General features: G+C 42.2%; 1 protein-coding gene across 2 annotated transcripts in view; it reads left to right on the top strand.

Moving 5' to 3' along the window:
- klhl18 (kelch-like family member 18) overlaps positions 1 to 20,908 on the top strand; it is a 98,243-nt gene that overhangs the window by 37,203 nt on the left and 40,132 nt on the right. For both annotated transcript variants that reach the window (XM_045693786.1, XM_045693785.1), the window contains one exon: positions 20,149 to 20,285. In XM_045693786.1, the coding sequence (XP_045549742.1) occupies positions 20,149 to 20,285 (137 nt within the window). The remainder of the gene's footprint in view (positions 1 to 20,148; positions 20,286 to 20,908) is intronic.

Here is a 20,908-nt window from a genome sequence, read left to right as displayed (position 1 = left end):
TCCTGAATGGCCAAGTTACAGTTTTGACTTAAATTTGCATGGCAAGACTTGAAAAGGGTTGTCTCCCAATGATCAACAACCACTTTGAAAGAACTTGAAGATTTTTTTTTTTTAATGGACAGATATTGTACAATCCAGGTGTGCAAAGCTCTTAGACTCACCCAGAAAGACACAGCTATGATCACTGCCACAGGTAATTCTAACATGTATTGACTTAGGGGTTCAAATACTTATTTAAATGTTTTCAATAAATTTGGAACAATTTCTAAAAACATGTTTTCACTTTGTCGTTATGGGGTATTGTGTGTAGATGGGTGAGACAAAAATATATTTCATTAACTTTTTATTCAGGCTGTAGCACAAAATGTGAAAAGTCGAGGGGTATGAATACCTTCTGAAGGCACTGTAGTAGCAGAACCAATTTTATTTTTGTATACTTTAATAAAGACACATGGCATGGACAAAATGATTGGCACCCCAGAGTACTTGTTTGCACAGCCTTTGGCCAAGATAACTGCAGACAAATTAATTTGCTGCACTTTCTTACTGGCAATTTGGCCTGCTCTTTAGTAGCACACTGCTGTAATACTTCAATGTTTGAGGGGTGCCCTCCACCAAGGGCTGTTTCCAGCTCTTGCCATAGTTATGGATGTGATTCAGATCTCGACTCTTCACTGGCCAGTCCAGCGTTTTCTTCTCAAACCATTCCAGGTTGCTTTTGATGTTTGGGGTCGTTGTCCTGCTGGTAGACTTCCAACCTACAACAGAGACACCGTTGGACACTGAGTTGAACATTGCACTTCGAAACACCTTGATAATCTGCTGATTTCATGATGTCTTGCACACGTTCAAGGCCCCCAGTACCTGAGGCAGCAAAGTAACCCCACAGCATTATCGAACCTCCCCCATGTTTGATTGTAGGGAGGGTGTTATTTTGTTTTTAATGTTTCGTTTCGTTGGTGGTAAACAGGAAGACCCCACTGCTGAAGAGACACGTGGTTTGATTCTGTGGTTTCCAAGGCACAGAGATGGCAGCCTTGGATGGTTACTTTTATATATTTATTCATTATTCACTCTTAATAGATTTAGGAAGCTGATTAAGAAAATATTACATTAATCTAGAAATGTTGGACGCGGAAGAATGGTATATTTGAGGATAATACAGTCCTATTAATTTAATGTTTTGATTCAAATTCGCTAAACAATAACAAACTATTCAAGAGGATGTCTTAATGGTCATCAGCAGGTCAAGACTACCCTGAGTAAGCAGCTTGAAAACATGGAAAAACCATAGACGAGACGGAGAGGTAGAAAACGCATTCACCTACCGAAAATGTTAGTTTGTCCTCTTGGCCGCAGAGACAACATTTTTCCTTATATTGTACACATTTTGCCATGGGAGAGAGAATATTTCAGTTTTAAAGCTAGTTCCCTGCATTTCTACACATTCTGGCATGGGGCTGAAAGAAAAAATATCAGTTTTAAAGCTTATTTCTGGCTTTTCTACACCTTTTGCCATGGGGCTGAGAAAAAATTTGCATCTTTAAAGTACATTTTCTGCAGTTCTACACATTTTGCCATGGCTTACGCTGTGTTCTTATGTTATCTGAGTGGCTCAAACATTATTTAAAAAAATCAATGAGTACCCCATGCCATGACATTTCTTGAATTTTTGATTCTCCCCGACTGTCTAGTTTTATTTTGGTGATTTGTTAGTTCTCAAATAATCGTATTTTAAAAAAAAATCTAGATCCATTATCTTTTCTACATTAGCTTTTAAAAAAAAAATTTATCATATATTTTGGAGTGGCGGCAACGATTTGAGTATGTGGCACAGTTGGTAGAGCATGGCACTTGCAACACCAGGTTTGTGGGTTCGATACCCATGGGGGACCAGTAAGAATAAATATGAAAATGTATGCACACAGACCAGAAACGTCTTTGCCGCCCTGGATCCAGAGATTCCGGCGCCTTCGTCCTTGATTGATTCCCAATCAAGATCGGATGCAGAGGTACCTGCGTCTTCGTCCTCGGTTCTGTCTCCCTCTCCGGTGGCTTCTACCTCGGGTTCAGAACTTCAGAGCTGCCCATTCAACATCACCAGCTGTCATCATTGGCAGCTCTATGGTGAGAAATATCTCGGTCCCCAAGGCAAAAACCCTGTGCTACCCAGGAGCACGAGTACAGGACATAACAAGGCTGCTTTCGACTGTTCTACCACAGATTCCGGGAGAAGACACTGTCGTAGTCCATGTGGGGTCAAACGACATCAGGATTACTGTAGCTCTGCTTGAGTCGCTTTTATAGATAACTTTGACCCCTTCTGGAAACAGAAGATACTCTACAGGAATGGCGGAGTCCATCCAAATCATCTTGGCTCCTGGACTCTGTCCACACATTTCAAGGCTGCGTTGAAACAATGACTGGTAAATGATCCAAGACCAGCTCAGTTAGTCCCTACCATTGTGACAATGAGATGTCATAATGCTGCATCAAATATACAGTGGGGCAAAAAAGTATTTAGTCAGCCACCAATTGTGCAAGTTCTCCCACTTAAAAAGACGAGAGAGGCCTGTAATTTTCATAGGTACACGTCAACTATGACAGACAAAATGAGAAAAAAAAATCCAGAAAATCACATTGTAGGATCTTTTAATGAATTTATTTGCAAATTATGGTGGAAAATAAGTATTTGGTCACCTACAAACAAGCAAGATTTCTGGCTCTCACAGACCTGTAACTTCTTTAAGAGGCTCCTCTGTCCTCCACTCGTTACCTGTATTAATGGCACCTGTTTGAACTGGTTATCAGTATAAAAGACACCTGTCCACAACCTCAAACAGTCACACTCCAAACTCCACTATGGCCAAGACCAAAGAGCTGTCAAAGGACACCAGAAACAAAATTGTAGACCTGCACCAGGCTGGGAAGACTGAATCTGCAATAGGTAAGCAGCTTGGTTTGAAGAAATCAACTGTGGGAGCAATTATTAGGAAATGGAAGACATACAAGACCACTGATAATCTCCCTCGATCTGGGGCTCCACGCAAGATCTCACCCCGTGGGGTCAAAATGATCACAAGAACGGTGAGCAAAAATCCCAGAACCACACGGGGGGACCTAGTGAAGGACCTGCAGAGAGCTGGGACCAAAGTAACAAAGCCTACCATCAGTAACACACTACGCCGCCAGGGACTCAAATCCTGCAGTGCCAGACGTTTCCCCCTGCTTAAGCCAGTACATGTCCAGGCCCGTCTGAAGTTTGCTAGAGAGCATTTGGATGATCCAGAAGAGGATTGGGAGAATGTCATATGGTCAGATGAAACCAAAATAGAACTTTTTGGTAAAAACTCAACTCGTCGTGTTTGGAGGACAAAGAATGCTGAGTTGCATCCAAAGAACGCCATACCTACTGTGAAGCATGGGGGTGGAAACATCATGCTTTGGAGCTGTTTTTCTGCAAAGGGACCAGGACGACTGATCCGTGTAAAGGAAAGAATGAATGGGGCCATGTATCGTGAGATTTTGAGTGAAAACCTCCTTCCATCAGCAAGGGCATTGAAGATGAACCATGGCTGGGTCTTTCAGCATGACAATGATCCCAAACACACCGCCCAGGCAACGAAGGAGTGGCTTCGTAAGAAGCATGTCAAGGTCCTGGAGTGGCCTAGCCAGTCTTCAGATCTCAACCCCATTAGAAAATCTTTGGAGGGAGTTGAAAATCCGTGTTGCCCAGCGACAGCCCCAAAACATCACTGCTCTAGAGGAGATCTGCATGGAGGAATGGGCCAAAATACCAGCAACAGTGTGTGAAAACCTTGTGAAGACTTACAGAAAACATTTGACCTTTGTCATTGCCAACAAAGGGTATATAACTAAGTATTGAGATAAACTTTTGTTATTGACCAAATACTTATTTTCCACCATAATTTGCAAATAAATTAATAAAAAATCCTACAATGTGATTTTCTGGATTTGTTTTTCTCATTTTGTCTGTCATAGTTGAAGTGTACCTATGATGAAAATTACAGGCCTCTCTCATCTTTTTAAGTGGGAGAACTTGCACAATTGGTGGCTGACTAAATACTTTTTTGCCCCACTGTACATGATCTTAGGGGCATTGGCAAACACAATGTAAGTAATTTAATTTATGTACCCCTAATTGCACCAAATACATCTGTTTATCCTACAGCTATTGTAAGCAGTAATCATGAGCCTATAAACCAGAGTTACACTGTTAGCACTGAGGCGGTGTGCAATAGTAGGAAGACCACTTTATGCAGCTCACTCTGCACTATCAGCTCAATTATAAATAACATGAGTAAGTCTACCTCTGATCAGCTTCCCAGTAAAGCATTAAAAACAATGAAGCTACCCAGAAAAGTGCTAAAAATAGCCCATATTAACATATGTAGCCTAAGAAACAAGGTCCATGAAGTCAATAACTTGCTTGTAACCGATGGCATACATATTCTGACTATCGCAGAAACCCACTTAGATAATACCGTTGCTGATACAGTGGTAGCAATACATGGTTATAACATTTACCGAAAAGACAGAAATGCCACCGGGGGTGGTGTTGCGGTCTATATAAAGAACCACATTCCTGTAAAGCTTAGAGAAGATCTCATGTTAAATACTGTTGAAGTAATATGGCGACAGGTTCATCTAGGAAGCTGCTATAGACCACCAAGTGCTAAGTCAATATCTGTATAATATGTGTGAAATGCCTGATTAATGTATGTGATATCAACAGAGAAGTATATTTTCTGGCTGATTTTAAATATTGACTGGCTATCATCAAGCTCCCCACTCAGGAAAAAACTTCAAGCTGTAACCAGTGCTTGCAACCTGGATCAGGTTGTCAGTCAAACTATCAGGGTAGTTACAAACAGCACATGAATTAAATAATCAACATGTATTGATCACATCTTTACTAACACTGCAGATATTTGCTTTAAAACAGTATCCAAATCCATAGGATGTAGTGATCACAATATAATGGCCATATCTAGGAAAACCATAGTTCCAAAGGCTGGGCCTAATATAGTGTATAAGAGGTCATGCAATAAGTTTTGTAGTGATTCATATGTTGATGTAAAGAATATTTGCTGTTCTGTGGTGTGTAATGAAGAGCAACCAGACGCTGCACTTGACGCATTTTATGAAACGACTTATTCCAGTTACTAATAAGCACGCACCCATTATGAAAATGACTATAATAACTATTAAATCCCCTTGGATTGATGAGGAATTGAAAAATGGTATGGTTGAGAGGGATGAGGCAAAAGGTATGGCAAATACGACTGGCAGCCCAACTGATTGGCAATATTACTGCAAATTAAGAAATCATGTGACTAAACTAAAGAAAAAGAAACTACACTATGAAACAAAGGTGATAAATTATATAAAGAATGATAGTAAAAATCTTTGAATGAAATGTTGGGGAAAAAAGCCAACTCGGCTCCTTCATTCATTGAATCAGATGGCTCATTCATCACAAAGCCCACTGATATTGCAAACTATTTTAATGACTTTTTCATTGGCAAGACTTAGGGAAACATGGGGATGACATGCCAGCAACAAACACTGACACTACACATCCAAGTATATCGGACAAAATTATGAAAGACAAGAATTGTACTTTTGAGTTCCGTAAAGTCACTGTGGAAGAGGTGAAAAAAAATGATCGTTGTTTATCAACAATGACAAGCCCCCGGGGTCTGACAATCTGGATGGAAAATTACTGAGGATAATAGCAGACGATATTGCCACGCCTATTTGCCACATCTTCAATTTAAGCCTACTAGAAAGCATGTGCCCACAGACCTGGAGGGAAGCTAAAGTCATTCCGCTACCCAAGAATAGTAAAGCCCCCTTTACTGGCTCAAATAGCCGACCAATCAGCCTGTCACCAACCCTTAGTAAACATCTGGAAAAAAGGTTTTGACCAGAAACAATGCTATTTCACAGTAAACAAATTGACAACAGAATTTCAGGATGCTTATAGGGAAGGACACTCAACAGGTACAGCACTTACACAAATGACTGATGATTGGCTGAGAGAAATGGATGATAGTGGGGGCTGTCTTGTTAGACTTCAGTGCAGCTTTTGACATTATTGATCATAGTCTGTTGCTGGAAAAACTTGTGCTATGGCTTTAGATAAGGACACTCAACAAGTGTTTACTTACTGACTTTATTGTCCCCATGGGGAAATGTTGTTGCAGCTTCATGTACACGTTTAAAGTGGCATTTAAATACAGGACAAAATTGACAATACAACTTTCATAACAGTTACATACCAATAAAACATTTTTTTTTTTAAAGACTAGCCTGCTGGCCTTAGAGTCGATTGGAACATTAGCCCGAGCTATTTAGGAGGGATATCACACCTGGCACAAATTATTGTCTAGTTCTGTTTTTCCTGCTGAGGGGTGCCCAATATATGCGCCCAGAGGGGAGTAGTTCCAAGTCCGGGAACAGAGGGTGGTTTGGGTCTAAAATGATTTTGTGAGCCTTGCGGAGGGCCCTGACCTTAAAGATCTCATCCAGGCCTGTCTGTTTGTCTCCAAGTACCTTGCTTGCTGTGGTGATAATCCTTCTCAGCATATTTCTCTGGCTGACAGTGGCATTGCCAAACCAACAAACAATACAAAAAGTTAAAATACTCTCAATGAAACATTTGTAAAACAGTCAGTATAGTACAGTCTACTTTAAAAGATCCCAGCTTTTTGAGAAAGTACAGTCTCTGTTGGCTCTTTTTGTAGATCAGGTCTGTACATTTACTCCACTGAAGCTTATTGTCCAAGAGGACACCCAGGTATTTGTATTCCTATACGGTCTCTATATTCTGACCTCTGATAGATGTTGCAGAGGTAGGTGTTGTACTCTTCCTGAAGTCTATGCACATCTCTTTGGTCTTGTTGGTGTTGAGGACCAAGTATGATTCCTCACACCATTCTACAAAGTCATCTAGGACCGGGCCATGATGTTCCTCGTCATCATGCAACAGGCTGATCAAGGCAGTGTCATCAGCGAACTTAATGAGGTGTCTGTCAGTATGGGAACTAGTATAATGCTATAATGTGGATAACGAGTTACTTGTCTAACAGAACACAAAGGGAGTTATTTAACCTGTTATGGCTAGGGGGCAGTATTTTCACGGCCGGATAAAAAACGTACCCGATTTAATCTGATTATTACTCCTGCCCAGAAACTAGAATATGCATATAATTATTAGCTTTGGATAGAAAACACTCCAACGTTTCTAAAACTGTTTGAATGGTGTCTGTGAGTATAACAGAACTCAAATGGCAGGCCAAAACCTGAGAAGATTCTGTACAGGAAGTACCTTGTCTGACAATTTCTTGGCCTTCTTGATTATCTCTATCCAAAACAGGGGATCTCTGCTGTTACGTGACACTTCCTACGGCTCCCATAGGCTCTCAGAAGGCGGCAAAAAGCTGAATCGTGGCTTTGCAGGCCCTGGTTGAAAAACATTAGCGCGTTTGGATAGTGGCCGGTCACAGTACTATGAGACTCAGGCTCGTGCACGAGGGGATCCCATGCTTTTATTTTCTCTCTCTTTGTATGTAAACACGCTTTCCCGGTCGGAATATTATCGCTTTTTTACGAGAAAAATGGCATCAAAATTTATTTTAAACAGCGGTTGACATGCTTCGAAGTACGGTAATGGAATATTTAGAATTTTTTTGTCACAAAATGCATCATGCGCGTGACCCTTATTTACACTAAGGATAGTGTCTTGAACGCACAAACAAAACGCCGCTATTTGGATATAACTATGGATTATTTTGAACCAAACCAACATTTGTTATTGAAGTAGCAGTTCTGGGAGTGCATTCCGACAAAGAACACCAAAGGTAATCAAACTTTTCTAATAGTAAATCGGAGTTTGGTCAGGGCTAAACTTGGTGGGTGTCAAAATAGCTAGCCGTGATGGCTGGGCTATCTACTCAAAATATTGCAAAATGTGCTTTCACCAAAAAGCTATTTTAAAATCGGACACCTTGATTGCACAAAGGAGTTCTGTATCTATTATTCTTAAAATAATTGTTATGTTTTTTGTGAACGTTTATCGTGAGTAATTTAGTAAATTCACCGGAAGTGTTCGGTGGGAATGCTAGTTCTGAACGTCACATGCTAATGTAAAAAGCTGTTTTTTGATATAAATATGAACTTGATTGAACAAAACATGCATGTATTGTATAACATAATGTCCTAGGTGTGTCATCTGATGAAGATCATCAAAGGTTAGTGCTGCATTTAGCTGTGGTTTTGTTTTTTGTGACATTATATGCTAGCTTGAAAAATGGGTGTCTGATTATTTCTGGCTGGGTACTCTGCTGACATAATCTAATGTTTTGCTTTCACTGTAAAGCCTTTTTGAAATCGGACAGTGTGGTTAGATAAAGGAGAGTCTTGTCTTTAAAATGCAGTGAAATAGTCATATGTTTGAAAAATGGAAGTTTTTGTATTTTTGAGGAATTTGTAATTCACGCCACGCCTATCATTGGATATTGGAGCAGGTGTTCCGCTAGCGGAACGTCTAGATGTAAGAGGTTAATGGAAGCCTCTCAAATATAATCCAGTTAGAATCAGGAATTCCCCAGGGTAGCTGTTTAGGCCCCTTGCTTTTTTCGGTTTTTACTAACGACATGCCACTGACTAAAGCCAGAGTGTGTATGTATGCGGATGACTCAACACTATACACGTCAGCTAATGCAGAGACTGAAATGACTGCAACACTTAACAAAGAGATGCAGTTAGTTTCAGAGTGGGTGGCAAGGAATAAGTTATCCCTAAATATTTCTAAAACTAAAAGCATTGTATTTGGAACAAAACACTCACTAAACCCTAAGGTGACTAAACTGTTTGGAGTAACCCTGGATTGTAAACTCATGGTCAAAACATGTTGATGCAGTAGTAGCTAAAATGGGGAGAAGTCTGTCTATAATAAAGCGATGCTCTGCCTTCTTAACAACGCTATCAACAAGGCAGGTCCTACTAACCTACTAATGGTCGGCTAACTGCTAGCTTGCTAGCCCCGGTCTGCTAACTGCTAGCTTGTTTAACCCCGGCCTACTAACTGTTAGCTTGTTAGCATCAGCCTGCTAACTGTCTGAATCGCCGTATCCCCAGTCAGCCCAACCACTCACTCGACCCATATGTTCACTTGGCTACGCATGCCTCTCTCTAATATCAATATGCCTCATTCATTACTGTCCTGGTTAGTGATTACTGTCTTATTTCACTGTAGAGCCTCAAGCCCTGCTCAATATGCCTTAACCAACCATGTTGTTCCACCTCCTACATATGCGATGACATCACCTGGTTTAAAAGTCTCTAGATATATCTCTCTCATCATTACTCAATGCCTAGGTTTACCTCCAATATACTCACATCCTACCTTACCTTTGTCTGTACACTTTACCTTGAATCTATGCTATCGTGCCCAGAAACCTGCTCCTTTTAATCTCTGTTCCGAATGTGCTAGACGGCCAGTTCGAATAGCCTTTAGCCGTACCCTTATCCTACTTCTCCTCTGTTCCTCTGGTGATGTAGAGGTTAATCCAGGTCCTGCAGTGCCTAGCTCCACTCCCACTCCCCAGGTGCTCTCATTTGTTGACTTCTGTAACCGTAAAAGCCTTGGTTTCATGCATGTTAACATTAGAAGCCAACTCCCTAAGTTTGTTTTACTCATTGCTTTAGCTCACTCTGCCAACCCGGATGTCTTAGCCGTGTCTGAATCCTGGCTTAAGAAAACCACCAAAAACCCTGAAATCTCCATCGCTAACTATAACATTTTCCGCCAAGATAGAACTGCCAAAGTGGGCGGTGTTGCAATCTACTGCAAAGATATACAGAACTCTGCAGGCTTACTATCCAAGTCTGTACCCAAACAATTCGAGCTTCTACTTCTAAAAATTAACCTTTCCAGAAACAAGTCTCTCACTGTTGCCGCTTGCTATAGATCTCCCTCTGCCCCCAGCTGTGCCCTCGATACCATATGTGAATTGATTGCCCCCATCTATCTTCTGAGCTCGTGCTACGAGGTGACCTAAACTGGGACATGCTTAACACCCCGGCCATCCTACAATCTCACACAAATTATCAATGAACCTACCAGGTACAACCCCAAATCCATAAACACGGGCACCCTCATATCATCCTAACTAACTCGCCCTCCAAATACACCTCTGCTGTTTTCAATCAAGATCTCAGCGATCACTGCCTCATTGCCTGCATCAGTAATGGGTCTGCGACCAAACGACCACCCCTCATCACTGTCAAACTCTCCATAAAACACTTCTGCGAGCAAGCCTTTCTAATCGACCTGGCCGGTGTATCCTGGAATGACATTGACCTCATCCCGTCAGTAGATGATGCCTGGCTATTCTTTAAAAGTGCCTTCCTCACCATCTTTAATAAGCATGCCCCATTCAAAAAATGTAGAACTAGGAATAGATATAGTCCTTGGTTCACTCACACAGGCCTGTCTGCCCTTGACCAGCATAAAAACATCCTGTGGCGTTCTGCATTAGCATCGAATAGCCCCCGTGATATGCAACTTTTCAGGGAAGTTAGGAACAAATATACACAGGCAGTTAGGAAAGCTAAGGCTAGTTTTTTCAAACAGAAATTTGCATCCTGTAGTACTAACTCAAAAAGTTCTGGGACACTATAAAGTCCATGGAGAATAAGAGCACCTCCTCCCAGCTGCCCACTGCTCTGAGGCTAGGAAACACTGTTACCACCGATAAATCCACTATAATTGAGAATTTCAAGAAGCATTTCTCTACGGCTGGCCATGCTTTCCACCTGGCTACCCCTACCCCGGTCAACTGCCCGGCACCCTCCACAGCAACCCGCCAAAGCCCCCACCATTTCTCCTTCACCCAAATCCAGATAGCTGATGTTCTGAAAGGGCTCCAAAATCTGGACCCCTACAAATCAGCCGGCCTAGACAATCTGGACCCTCTCTTTCTAAAATTATCTGCCGAAATTGTTGCAACCCCTATTACTGGCCTGTTCAACCTCTCTTTCGAATCGTCTGAGATTCTCAAAGATGGGAAAGCTGCTGTGGTAATCCCCCTCTTCAAAGGGGGTGACACTCTAGACCCAAACTGCTACAGACCTATATCTGTCCTACCCTCTCTTTCTAAGGTCTTTGAAAGCCAAGTTAACAAAACAATTACCGACCATTTCGAATCCCACCTTACCTTCTCCGCTATGCAATCTGGTTTCAGAGCTGGTCATGGGTGCATCTCAGCCACGCTCAAGGTCCTAAACAACATCATAACCGCCATCGATAAGAGACATATCTGTGCAGCCGTATTCATTGAACTGGCCAAGGCATTCGACTCTGTCAATCACCACATTCTTATTGGCAGACTCGACAGCCTTGGTTTCTCAAATGATTGCCTCGCCTGGTTTACCAACTACTTCTCAGACAGAGTTCAGTGTGACAAATCGGAGGGCCTGTTATCCGGACCTCTGGCAGTGCCACAGGGTTCAATTCTCTGGCCGACTCTCTTCTCAGTATACATGAATGATGTCTCTCTCTCTGCTGGTGATTCTCTGATCCACCTCTACGCAGACTACACCATTCTGTATACTTCTGGCCCTTCTTTGGACACTGTGTTAACTAACCTCCAGACGAGCTTCAATGCCATACAACTCTCCTTCCGTGGCCTCCAACTGCTCTTAAACGCAAGTAAAACTAAATGCATGCTATTTAACCTGTTATGGCTAGGGGGCACTATTTTCACGGCCGGATAAAAAACGTACCCGATTTAATCTGATTATTACTCCTGCCCAGAAACTAGAATATGCATATAATTATTAGCTTTGGATAGAAAACACTCCAACGTTTCTAAAACTGTTTGAATGGTGTCTGTGAGTATAACAGAACTCATTTGCCAGGCCAAAACCTGAGAAGATTCCATGCAGGAAGTGCCCTGTCTGACAATTTCTTGGCCTTCTTGATTATCTCTATCCATTACAGGGGATCTCTGCTGTTACGTGACACTTCCTACGGCTCCCATAGGCTCTCAGAAGGCGGCAAAAAGCTGAATCGTGCCTTTGCAGGCTCTGGCTGAAAAACAGTAGCGCGTTTGGATAGTGGCTGCTCACAGTACTGTGAGACTCAGGCGCGTGCACGAGGGGACTCCATGTTTTATCTTTGAACGAAAACCACCGCTCCCGGTCGGAATATTATCGCTTTTTTACGAGAAAAATGGCATTAAAATAGAATTTTTTTGTCACGAAATGCGTCATGCGCGTGACCCTTATTTAGACTTCGGATAGTATCTTGAACGCACGAACAAAACGCCGCTATTTGGATATAACTATGGATTATTTTGAACCAAACCAACATTTGTTATTGAAGTAGCAGTCCTGGGAGTGCATTCTGACGAAGAACACCAAAGGTAATCAAACTTTTCTAATAGTAAATCGGACTTTGGTGAAGGCTAAACTTGCTGGGTGTCTAAATAGCTAGCCCGTGATGCCGGGCTATGTACTCAGAATATTGCAAAATGTGCTTTCACCGAAAAGCTATTTTAAAATCGGACACCTCGATTGCACAAAGGAGTTCTGTATCTATAATTCTTTAAATAATTGTTATGTTTTTTGTTAACGTTTATCGTGAGTAATTTAGTAAATTCACCGGAAGTGTTCGGTGGGAATGCTAGTTCTGAACGTCACATGCTAATGTAAAAAGCTGGTTTTTGATATAAATATGAACTTGATTGAACAAAACATGCATGTATTGTATAACATAATGTCCTAGGGTTGTCATCTGATGAAGATCATCAAAGGTTAGTGCTGCATTTAGCTGTGGTTTGGGTTTATGTGACATTATATGCTAGCTTGAAAAATGGGTGTCTGATTATTTCTGGCTGGTTACTCTGCTGACATAATCTAATGTTTTGCTTTCGCTGTAAAGCCTTTTTGAAATCGGACAGTGTGGTTAGATAAAGGAGAGTCTTGTCTTTAAAATGCTGTGAAATAGTCCTATGTTTGAAAAATTGAAGTTTTTGTATTTTTGAGGAATTTGTAATTCGCGCCACGCCTATCATTGGATATTGGAGCAGGTGTTCCGCTAGCGGAACGTCTAGATGTAAGCGGTTAATCGATCACTGCTCGCCCGTCCAGCATCACTTTTCTGGATGGCTTTGACTTAGAATACGTTGACTACTACAAATACCTAGGTGTCTGGTTAGACTGTAAACTCTCCTTCCAGACTCACATTAAGCGTCTCCAATCAAAATGAAATCTTGAATCGGCTTCCTATATCGCAACAAAGCCTCCTTCACTCATGCTGCCAAACATACCCTCGTAAAACTGACCATCCTACCGATCCTCGACTTTGGTGACTTCATCTATAAAATAGCCTCCAACACTCTACTCAACAAATTGGATGCAGTCTATCACAGTGCCTTCCGTTTTGTCACCAAAGCCCCATACACTACCCACCACTGCGACCTGTACGCTCTCGTTGGCTGGCCCTCGCTTCATACTCGTCGCCAAACCCACTGGCTACAGGTTATCTACAAGTCTCTGCTAGGTAAAGCCCTGCCTTATCTCAACTCACTAGTCACCGTTAGCAGCACCCACTCGCTCCAGCAGGTATATCTCACTGGTCACCCCAAAAGCCAATTCCTCCTTTGGTCGTCTTTCCTTCCAGTTCTCTGCTGCCAATGACTGGAACGAACTGCAAAAATCTCTGAAGCTGGAGACTCATATCTCCCTCTCTAGCTTTAAGCACCAGCTGTCAGAGCAGCTCACAGATCACTGCACCTGTACATAGCCCATCTGTATTCAGCCCATCGATCTACCTACCTCATCCCCATACTGTATTTATTTATCTTGCTCCTTTGCACCCCAGTATCTCTACTTGCACATTCATCTTCTGCACATCTACCATTCCAGTGTTTAATTGCTATTTTGTAATTACTTCGCCACCATGGCCTATTTATTGCCTTAACTTATCTCATTTGCACTCACTGTATATAGACTTTTTGTTTTCTTCTGTTCTACTGTATTATTAACTGTATGTTTTGTTTACTCCATGTGTAGCTCTGTGTTGTATGTGTCGAATTGCTAAGCTTTATCTTGGCCAGGTCGCAGTTGCAAATGCGAACTTGTTCTCAACTAGCCTAACTGGTTAGATAAAGGTGAAATAAAAAATAAAAAAATATATATATATATATATAACACCCTGAATCACGCCATTGCAACTTACTTCCCATAACGGGTGGTTAGGATGCATGCACAGGATAAGGAGTCAATTTCACCTAGAATCAAAGAGCTGATAAAAAGCAGACTGAAAGCCTTCCGTGACAAAGACTGGCCTTCATAGCGCACTCTGAGTTACAAAGCCCATAGAGAGGTCAAGGCAGCAAGATGAAGGTTCTACCACAACAAAATCCAGAAAAACAAGAGGGAGAACCCAGCCACATGGTACCATCAAATGAGGTCTCTGACCAGCAGTAAAAAGACAGTCTCCATCAAAGTTGACAGGCTCGATCCAGACAACCAGTCTTCCATCGCCAATCATATAATTACACGTTTTTTCATCTGTCACCACAGATGAAAATTACCACCACTAAACCTATCAGCCCTACCTGCATTCTAGCCACTGTTGAACCTTGGAAATGCACAGGAGACTACTATCCGTTCCAACCAGAATAACAACTATTTAACCAGGGGAAACCATTGAGACCACGGTCTCATTTACAAGGGTGGCATGGGAACAATAAATTAACATGATCAGTCTCAACACAACACATGTACAGTTACACATTACAAATCAAATTCTAAAATGACACATTACTGAAATTAACATTTCCGTAAATGTTATAACCTTGTATTGCTATCATTGTATGTTGACGGGCATGACCTTTGTCTTGCTGCAGTTGATAACCAGGTCGACATTCTGGCCAACATAATTGGAGTCCGTCAGTTGTCTTTTAGATGTTGGTGTGTGTGATAAAAGAGCCAGGGGCTCCAGAGTGGCGCAGCGGTCTAAAGCACTGCATCTCAGTGCAGAAGGCATCGCTGTAGTCCCTGGTTTGAATCCAGGCTACATCACATCCGGCCGTGATTGGGAGTCCCATAGGGTGGCGCACAATTGGCCCAGCATCGTCCAGGTTTGGCCGGGGTGGGCCGTCATTGTAAATAAGAATTTGTTCTTAACTGACTTGCCTAGTTAAATAAAGGTTAAACATATATTTTTTAAATCACAGTAGTTGCTCTTAGCTGATCTTCTGTTGTTCGCTGCATGACCCAGTCTATTGCCAGGTTGAAGAGAACGGCTGAGATCACACAAACTCCATACTTCACAGCAAAGCTCATGTTGCTCGTTCCCACAGTGCATGAAAAGTTGCTATAGAACTGTTTTATGATAACATGTGTGGGGATTGCGTAAATTCTTAAGATCTTCCATAGGCTTTCGTGGTGGATGCTGTCAAAAGTCTTCTGGTAGTCAATAAAGTTGATGTAGAGTTTTTGTTGCCAGTTTACATTGCTCAATGATGTTCCGGAGGGTGACTATCTGGTCTGTACAGCTCCTTCCTCCCCTTAAATCCATTTATTCGTTCCTAAGTACCTTGTTTACAGCTAAAGATATCTGTTATATGATAATCTTGCAAAATATCTTGCTGGGAACAGATATAAATGTGATGCCCCTCCAGTGGTTGCAGTCAGAAAGTGTGCCCTTCTTAGGTACCTGTATGATGAGCCCCCTTGGCCCAATCTGAAGGTATATTTCCCTTCATCCAGATGTCAGTGAAGAGTGGAAGAAGGATATTTGCAGGCAATACTGGATTGATTTTGAACAGCTCTGTGTTGAGATTATCAGGACCTGGATTTTTCCCATTCTTTAGTGACTTGATGGTAGTGATTATTTCCTCTTTGCTTGGTGGGTCAGTGTCTGGAGCAGCTTCAGACATGTTCATTGGATACACGGTGTTCTCTGAGAATCTCTGAAATGATCTGTCCATCCTTTCTTCCAGTTAATTTTCGGTAGTCTTGCTAGTCTTGCTTGTCTCGGTAGTCTTGCTTGTCTTTGATTTTAGTATTTGCCACAGATTAAGTTAAGTGATTTTGTATACTGTCCCTTGCTGTTTTTTTAATTTTTATTTAACCTTTATTTAACTAGGCAAGTCAGTTAAAAATAAATTCTTATTTACAATAATTACCTAACCTGGACGACACTGGGCCAATTGTACGCCGCCCTATGGGACTCTCGATCACAGTCGGTTGTGATACAGCCCGGGATCAAACCAGGGTCTGCAGTGACGCTTCTTGCACTGAGATGCAGTGCCTTAGACAGTTGGGCCACTCGGTAGCGTGCTGCTGATTTTTCAGCTGCACTTCCCAGCTCCTCCAGGTAGGGCCTTTTGACTTGTGTGTTTTTTCTGTACTGCTCCTTCAATTTCTATTTCAGCCTTTGTGATTTGGCATCTGTTGTTTGCTTTTTCAGGTCCCTTCTTTCCTCAATCATTCGCCATGCCTTCTGTGTCCTATGGTTTTCTTTCTACTTTCTCCCACTTCCTATCTATATTCCTCGCTGTCTCCTCCTCATCTTCTTCTGTGTTGTTTGAAAGGGCTTGATACTTGTTGCGAACTTGCATTGTGAAGGTTTTCTTGGCAGTTTGTTCCCTCAGCATGCCAACATGAAATCTTGGTGTTTCTTTTGTTGGTGGTACTGAGCGTTTCCGCTTTAGTTTGATGATGGTGGTCACTGGCGACATCTGCTTACCTTCGCACCTTGACGTCCCTCAGCGAGCTTCTCCGCTTGCTGTTGATCATCAGGTGGTCAATCTGGTTCTTGCCTCTTCCATTAGGAGAGTACCATGTCAATTTGGGGATATTCTTGTGGGGAAACAGGGTGCCACCTATCACCAGGTTATTTGTGACAGAGAATGTTGGCAGTCTCTCACTGTTGTCATTCAGGTCTCCACATCCATGCTTCTCCATTCAGGTCTCTGATGACGATTCAGGTCTCTGTCAGATTGGAGGGTGTTATAGAACAGGTATTTTTATTCTTTGGCATCATTTGTGAGAGCATACCATTTGGATTAATGTTCGTTTGGTATGTTGTCCATTGCGGCTGGCTTTTATCATTCTGCTGCTGATAGGTTTCCATTCCATCAGGGTTTTCTCTACACCGTTCTGTAGGATGATGGGGAGACCTTCACGATGTTGTCTGTCCTCCTGTCCAGGGTGTAGTACTGTTTCTCCATTGCTAGTTCTCATGGATCCAGAGCTAGTACAACTGGCTTCCCTCACCCCCAGGATCTGTAGCTTGGGATCTCATTTCGTTGGTAACCTGTGCCAGCTTTCAGACTCAAACATTGTTTGAACATTCAATAAGCCAACATGCAGTTTGTTTTTGGTGTATAGTGCTCCCGTCTTCATGTCACCAGATTCCCGTAGGCTTTCACTGATGGTGCTCATACAAGTCTGGGACTCTGGGAGATCCTTGCATCCACTTGTAGAATTGACATTTGTTGCTGATTTTGTAGCACAAAGGTTTTACGGGATGGGGTTGCTAGTCCCATGGCCAACCGTCCACCATTTCTTGTTTCTGGAGATTTTGGAGTTGATTTGTTAGTCCTATCCCCTAGCCTTTTGTCTTTCTGGTGATGGATTAGTCTCATTCCACGTGAGACCAAACGGGCTTTGGGTTGTGTACAAGCTGCCTCAGCGTGTCAGGCCAAACCAATTTCTGCTGCTGTGTAGTGAAAACCAACAGAATATGTTGGCTTTGGTTTTAGCAGTTTATACAAGCAGTGCAAGGCAGACTCCTTTTTGTTATGTTAACAAAATTAGACTGAACTCTATCAGCAGCCATACTTTGACTTCTGTTGTGCAGGTATTTTTTCAACCAGCCGCGGGCTGCTTGGTTTAGACCAATTTCGGATAGCCTCCACAGGAGTGCATGATCAACCGTATCAAATACTTTTGACTGATCAATATAAAGTGCAGCACAGTGCTGTTTCCTGTCCATTGCGTTAATTACAGTACCAGTCAAAAGTTTGGTACACACCTACTCATTCCAGGGGTTTTCTTAATTTGTACTATTTTCTACATTGTAGAATAATAGTGAATACATCAAAACTAGTGGCAGACTGGTGGAGTAAACAGTACTAATGGGGGTGAAATAACTCCACAGGACTTAGAGTACTGATTTTAGTACTTCTTGAACTGAGGATTTCTCGCTGAACATACACAGGACTGAGTAGTAATAATGGGAATTACCTGGGGGCTTGGGCTGTCAGTCACTCGGTTAGCTACTGTGCTATGTTCGTAGGGAGGCTCTGTGTTCCCCCGCGGCCGTTTTGAGTGTATTCCGTCTTCATTGAAACAATCCTCCCTCTTCCAAAACCGTTCGAAATTGTCAATGAATGCCACTTTCACTGAGGCAGTGTTTTCAGCAGTTGTGGATTTGGAGGAGACCCGCTAAAGCGATTTGACCGACAGCCTATTGAGGGTAGCGGACCAGAGATAAGAATCTGCTTGCCTGCATACTTTGTGGCTCCTATCAGGTCCATGAAGTCTTGTTTCAGGTATTCGGAGGTACCCTGCTTAATGTCAATCGAACCCACATGTATTACCAGAGAGTCAGCCTTAGGTAGCTGCTGCTTGATTGTGGGAAGCATCACTAGAATGTCATGGATTTTCGCTCCAGGAAAGCAGCAAGGAGTGGAACAGGTTGGTATCTCCCAGCTCGCCTCTCCTATGGCCGATAGAGAGATTTAGCACCAAGATGTGCTGTAGCAACGTCGGTGAACTTGGTGGGCTGTAGCAACATCAGTGAACTTGGTGACGAGACTCTCCTTTTGCTTTAGCTCCCTGATGTCATCCATCATCCGGTCACACGAGGCACTTTTTACAGACAAATCCCTGCCCCAGGTGAATTCGGTTTTCCACCTCGTCCTTTAGTTCAGGTAACATTTCACAGCGGCTGCAGTGTAGATCCAATGGCTGGCTGTTGGTAGCCATTTGGTAATTGCTATTAGCCATTTGGCTAAAAACAAGGCAGGTTAGCCTTTTTAAAAGTTAGAAAGTCCAGTAAAGCTCCAGTAAAAGTGACTTCCAAAGTTGTGAAGTAGCAGTAAATAGAGATGTTAGTACCAACTGTAGACGAGTGTGCCATGTGCAGTTTATAGGCGGAGTAAAAATACAAAATTAACGGATGTATTTTTCCGGACTCATACATGCCGTCTGTAAATACACCTGATACAAAAAATGTAATTAAATGAAAGTAGACTATAGCCTGTTTTAAATTGTACTTTCTGCAACAATTCACACTCGATACACAGCTCACTAGACTGAACCCCTGATTCTAAACCTGAGAAGCCCACTGCATGCGACAGAACATTACCAAAAGCAAAAAGATACTCAAAAGCAGAGAGGTCATCGTATGTCTTTTAAGTCATTTTTTCAATAAGCATAGCATAGGCCTACTGTATGCACTGCCGCAGCATGACCCCTCTTCCTTTTGATTGTTTCCATCTCCGGCCACACACTTCAGGTGGTGTCCAGCTCCAAAGCACTTGGCGTGACATTCCAAGCCAACCTAAAATGGGACTTGCACATCTCTGACATTACCGAAGGCTCTAGACTTTCTCCAACCAGTGCTCGAGTACAGCGCTCTGGTCTGGCACCCAGGTCTCACAGCCCACCAACACAACCAACTTGAGAAGGTCAAACGACGTGGGCCCCATTATCGCCAGTAATGGGGCCCACGTCATTATTGGCTGCAAGAAGCATTTGTCGGCAGTTATCTTGGCTAAAGGCTGTGCAACCAGATGCAAAATTGTAAACTTAAGTTTACAAATTGTTTCTGCAATGTTGAACATCCAATAACTAGGTGTGGAGACAGTTTTTTTCAGAAGAAATTGTGAATTATTTAAGATAAGTGCAAGGGTGCCAATATATTTGGCCTCAACTGGAAATCTGGCATCTGTATCTAAAATGGTTATTGCGAAATAGTTCATCTAAGTTTGGATAAATGTGTATATATCTGCTACTTTTGGAGGCCCAGTTGCTATCATGTAATATTACTGTCATACATTGTCAACCTTTTGAGTTGTGTGTTCTTTCCAACAGGGATCTTGTTGATGAAGCGAAGGATTTCCACCTCATGCCAGAGCGCCGTCCTCACCTGCCTGCTTTTAAGACTCGACAAAGATGCTGTACTTCAATCGCAGGGCTAATATATGCAGTCGGTGGACTAAATAGTGCAGGTACACTTTTAACATCGCCTGTAGTTGTCCCAATGGTTTAACAATGTTGGTACACATCCACAACTTTTTCCACCTCATATCCAGTATCTCCAGCACAATATCAGTGTCAACATATGCGAAAACGATCGTTTCTCCATTCTGTACTTAAAAAGGTAAAAAGGTCCTAAGAAAGTGCCACCTGATGTCATCAAAAGTTTTTTTTAAAACAACAGTGATTTACACAGACAACGTGATTTGCAGTAATGCGGAAACTCATTGCAGGTTTTGAAAGTGACCGTGTTTTTTGATGACATCAGCTGGCACTTTCAAAGGACCTTTTTCTTTTAATCTATTTACCTATGGAAAATATAAATGTGTCTTTTATGGTGTGGTGCTGGAGATAATGAATGAGGTTAAAAAGTGGTGAATTTACAATGAAATTGCCAGAGGGTCTGTGAGATGTCCAGTAATTTCAACTAATAATATGTGATTGAAGAAATGACTTAAATACCTTAATGAGATTTAAAGATCTAATCCGCATTTGCGGAAACACCGCCACTTCAATTCTTGTGGTGTTGATGGGGAAAAAAAATATTTTTTGCAGTACATATTCTGCTGTTCTATCGCCTGTGCAATGTCTGAGG

Source organism: Salmo salar, chromosome ssa14 (genome assembly GCF_905237065.1).
Source record: "Salmo salar chromosome ssa14, Ssal_v3.1, whole genome shotgun sequence".
NCBI lineage: Eukaryota > Metazoa > Chordata > Actinopteri > Salmoniformes > Salmonidae > Salmo > Salmo salar.
The sequence above is the reverse complement of the archived record's forward strand: the minus strand, read 5'-3'. Positions and strand labels throughout refer to the sequence as shown.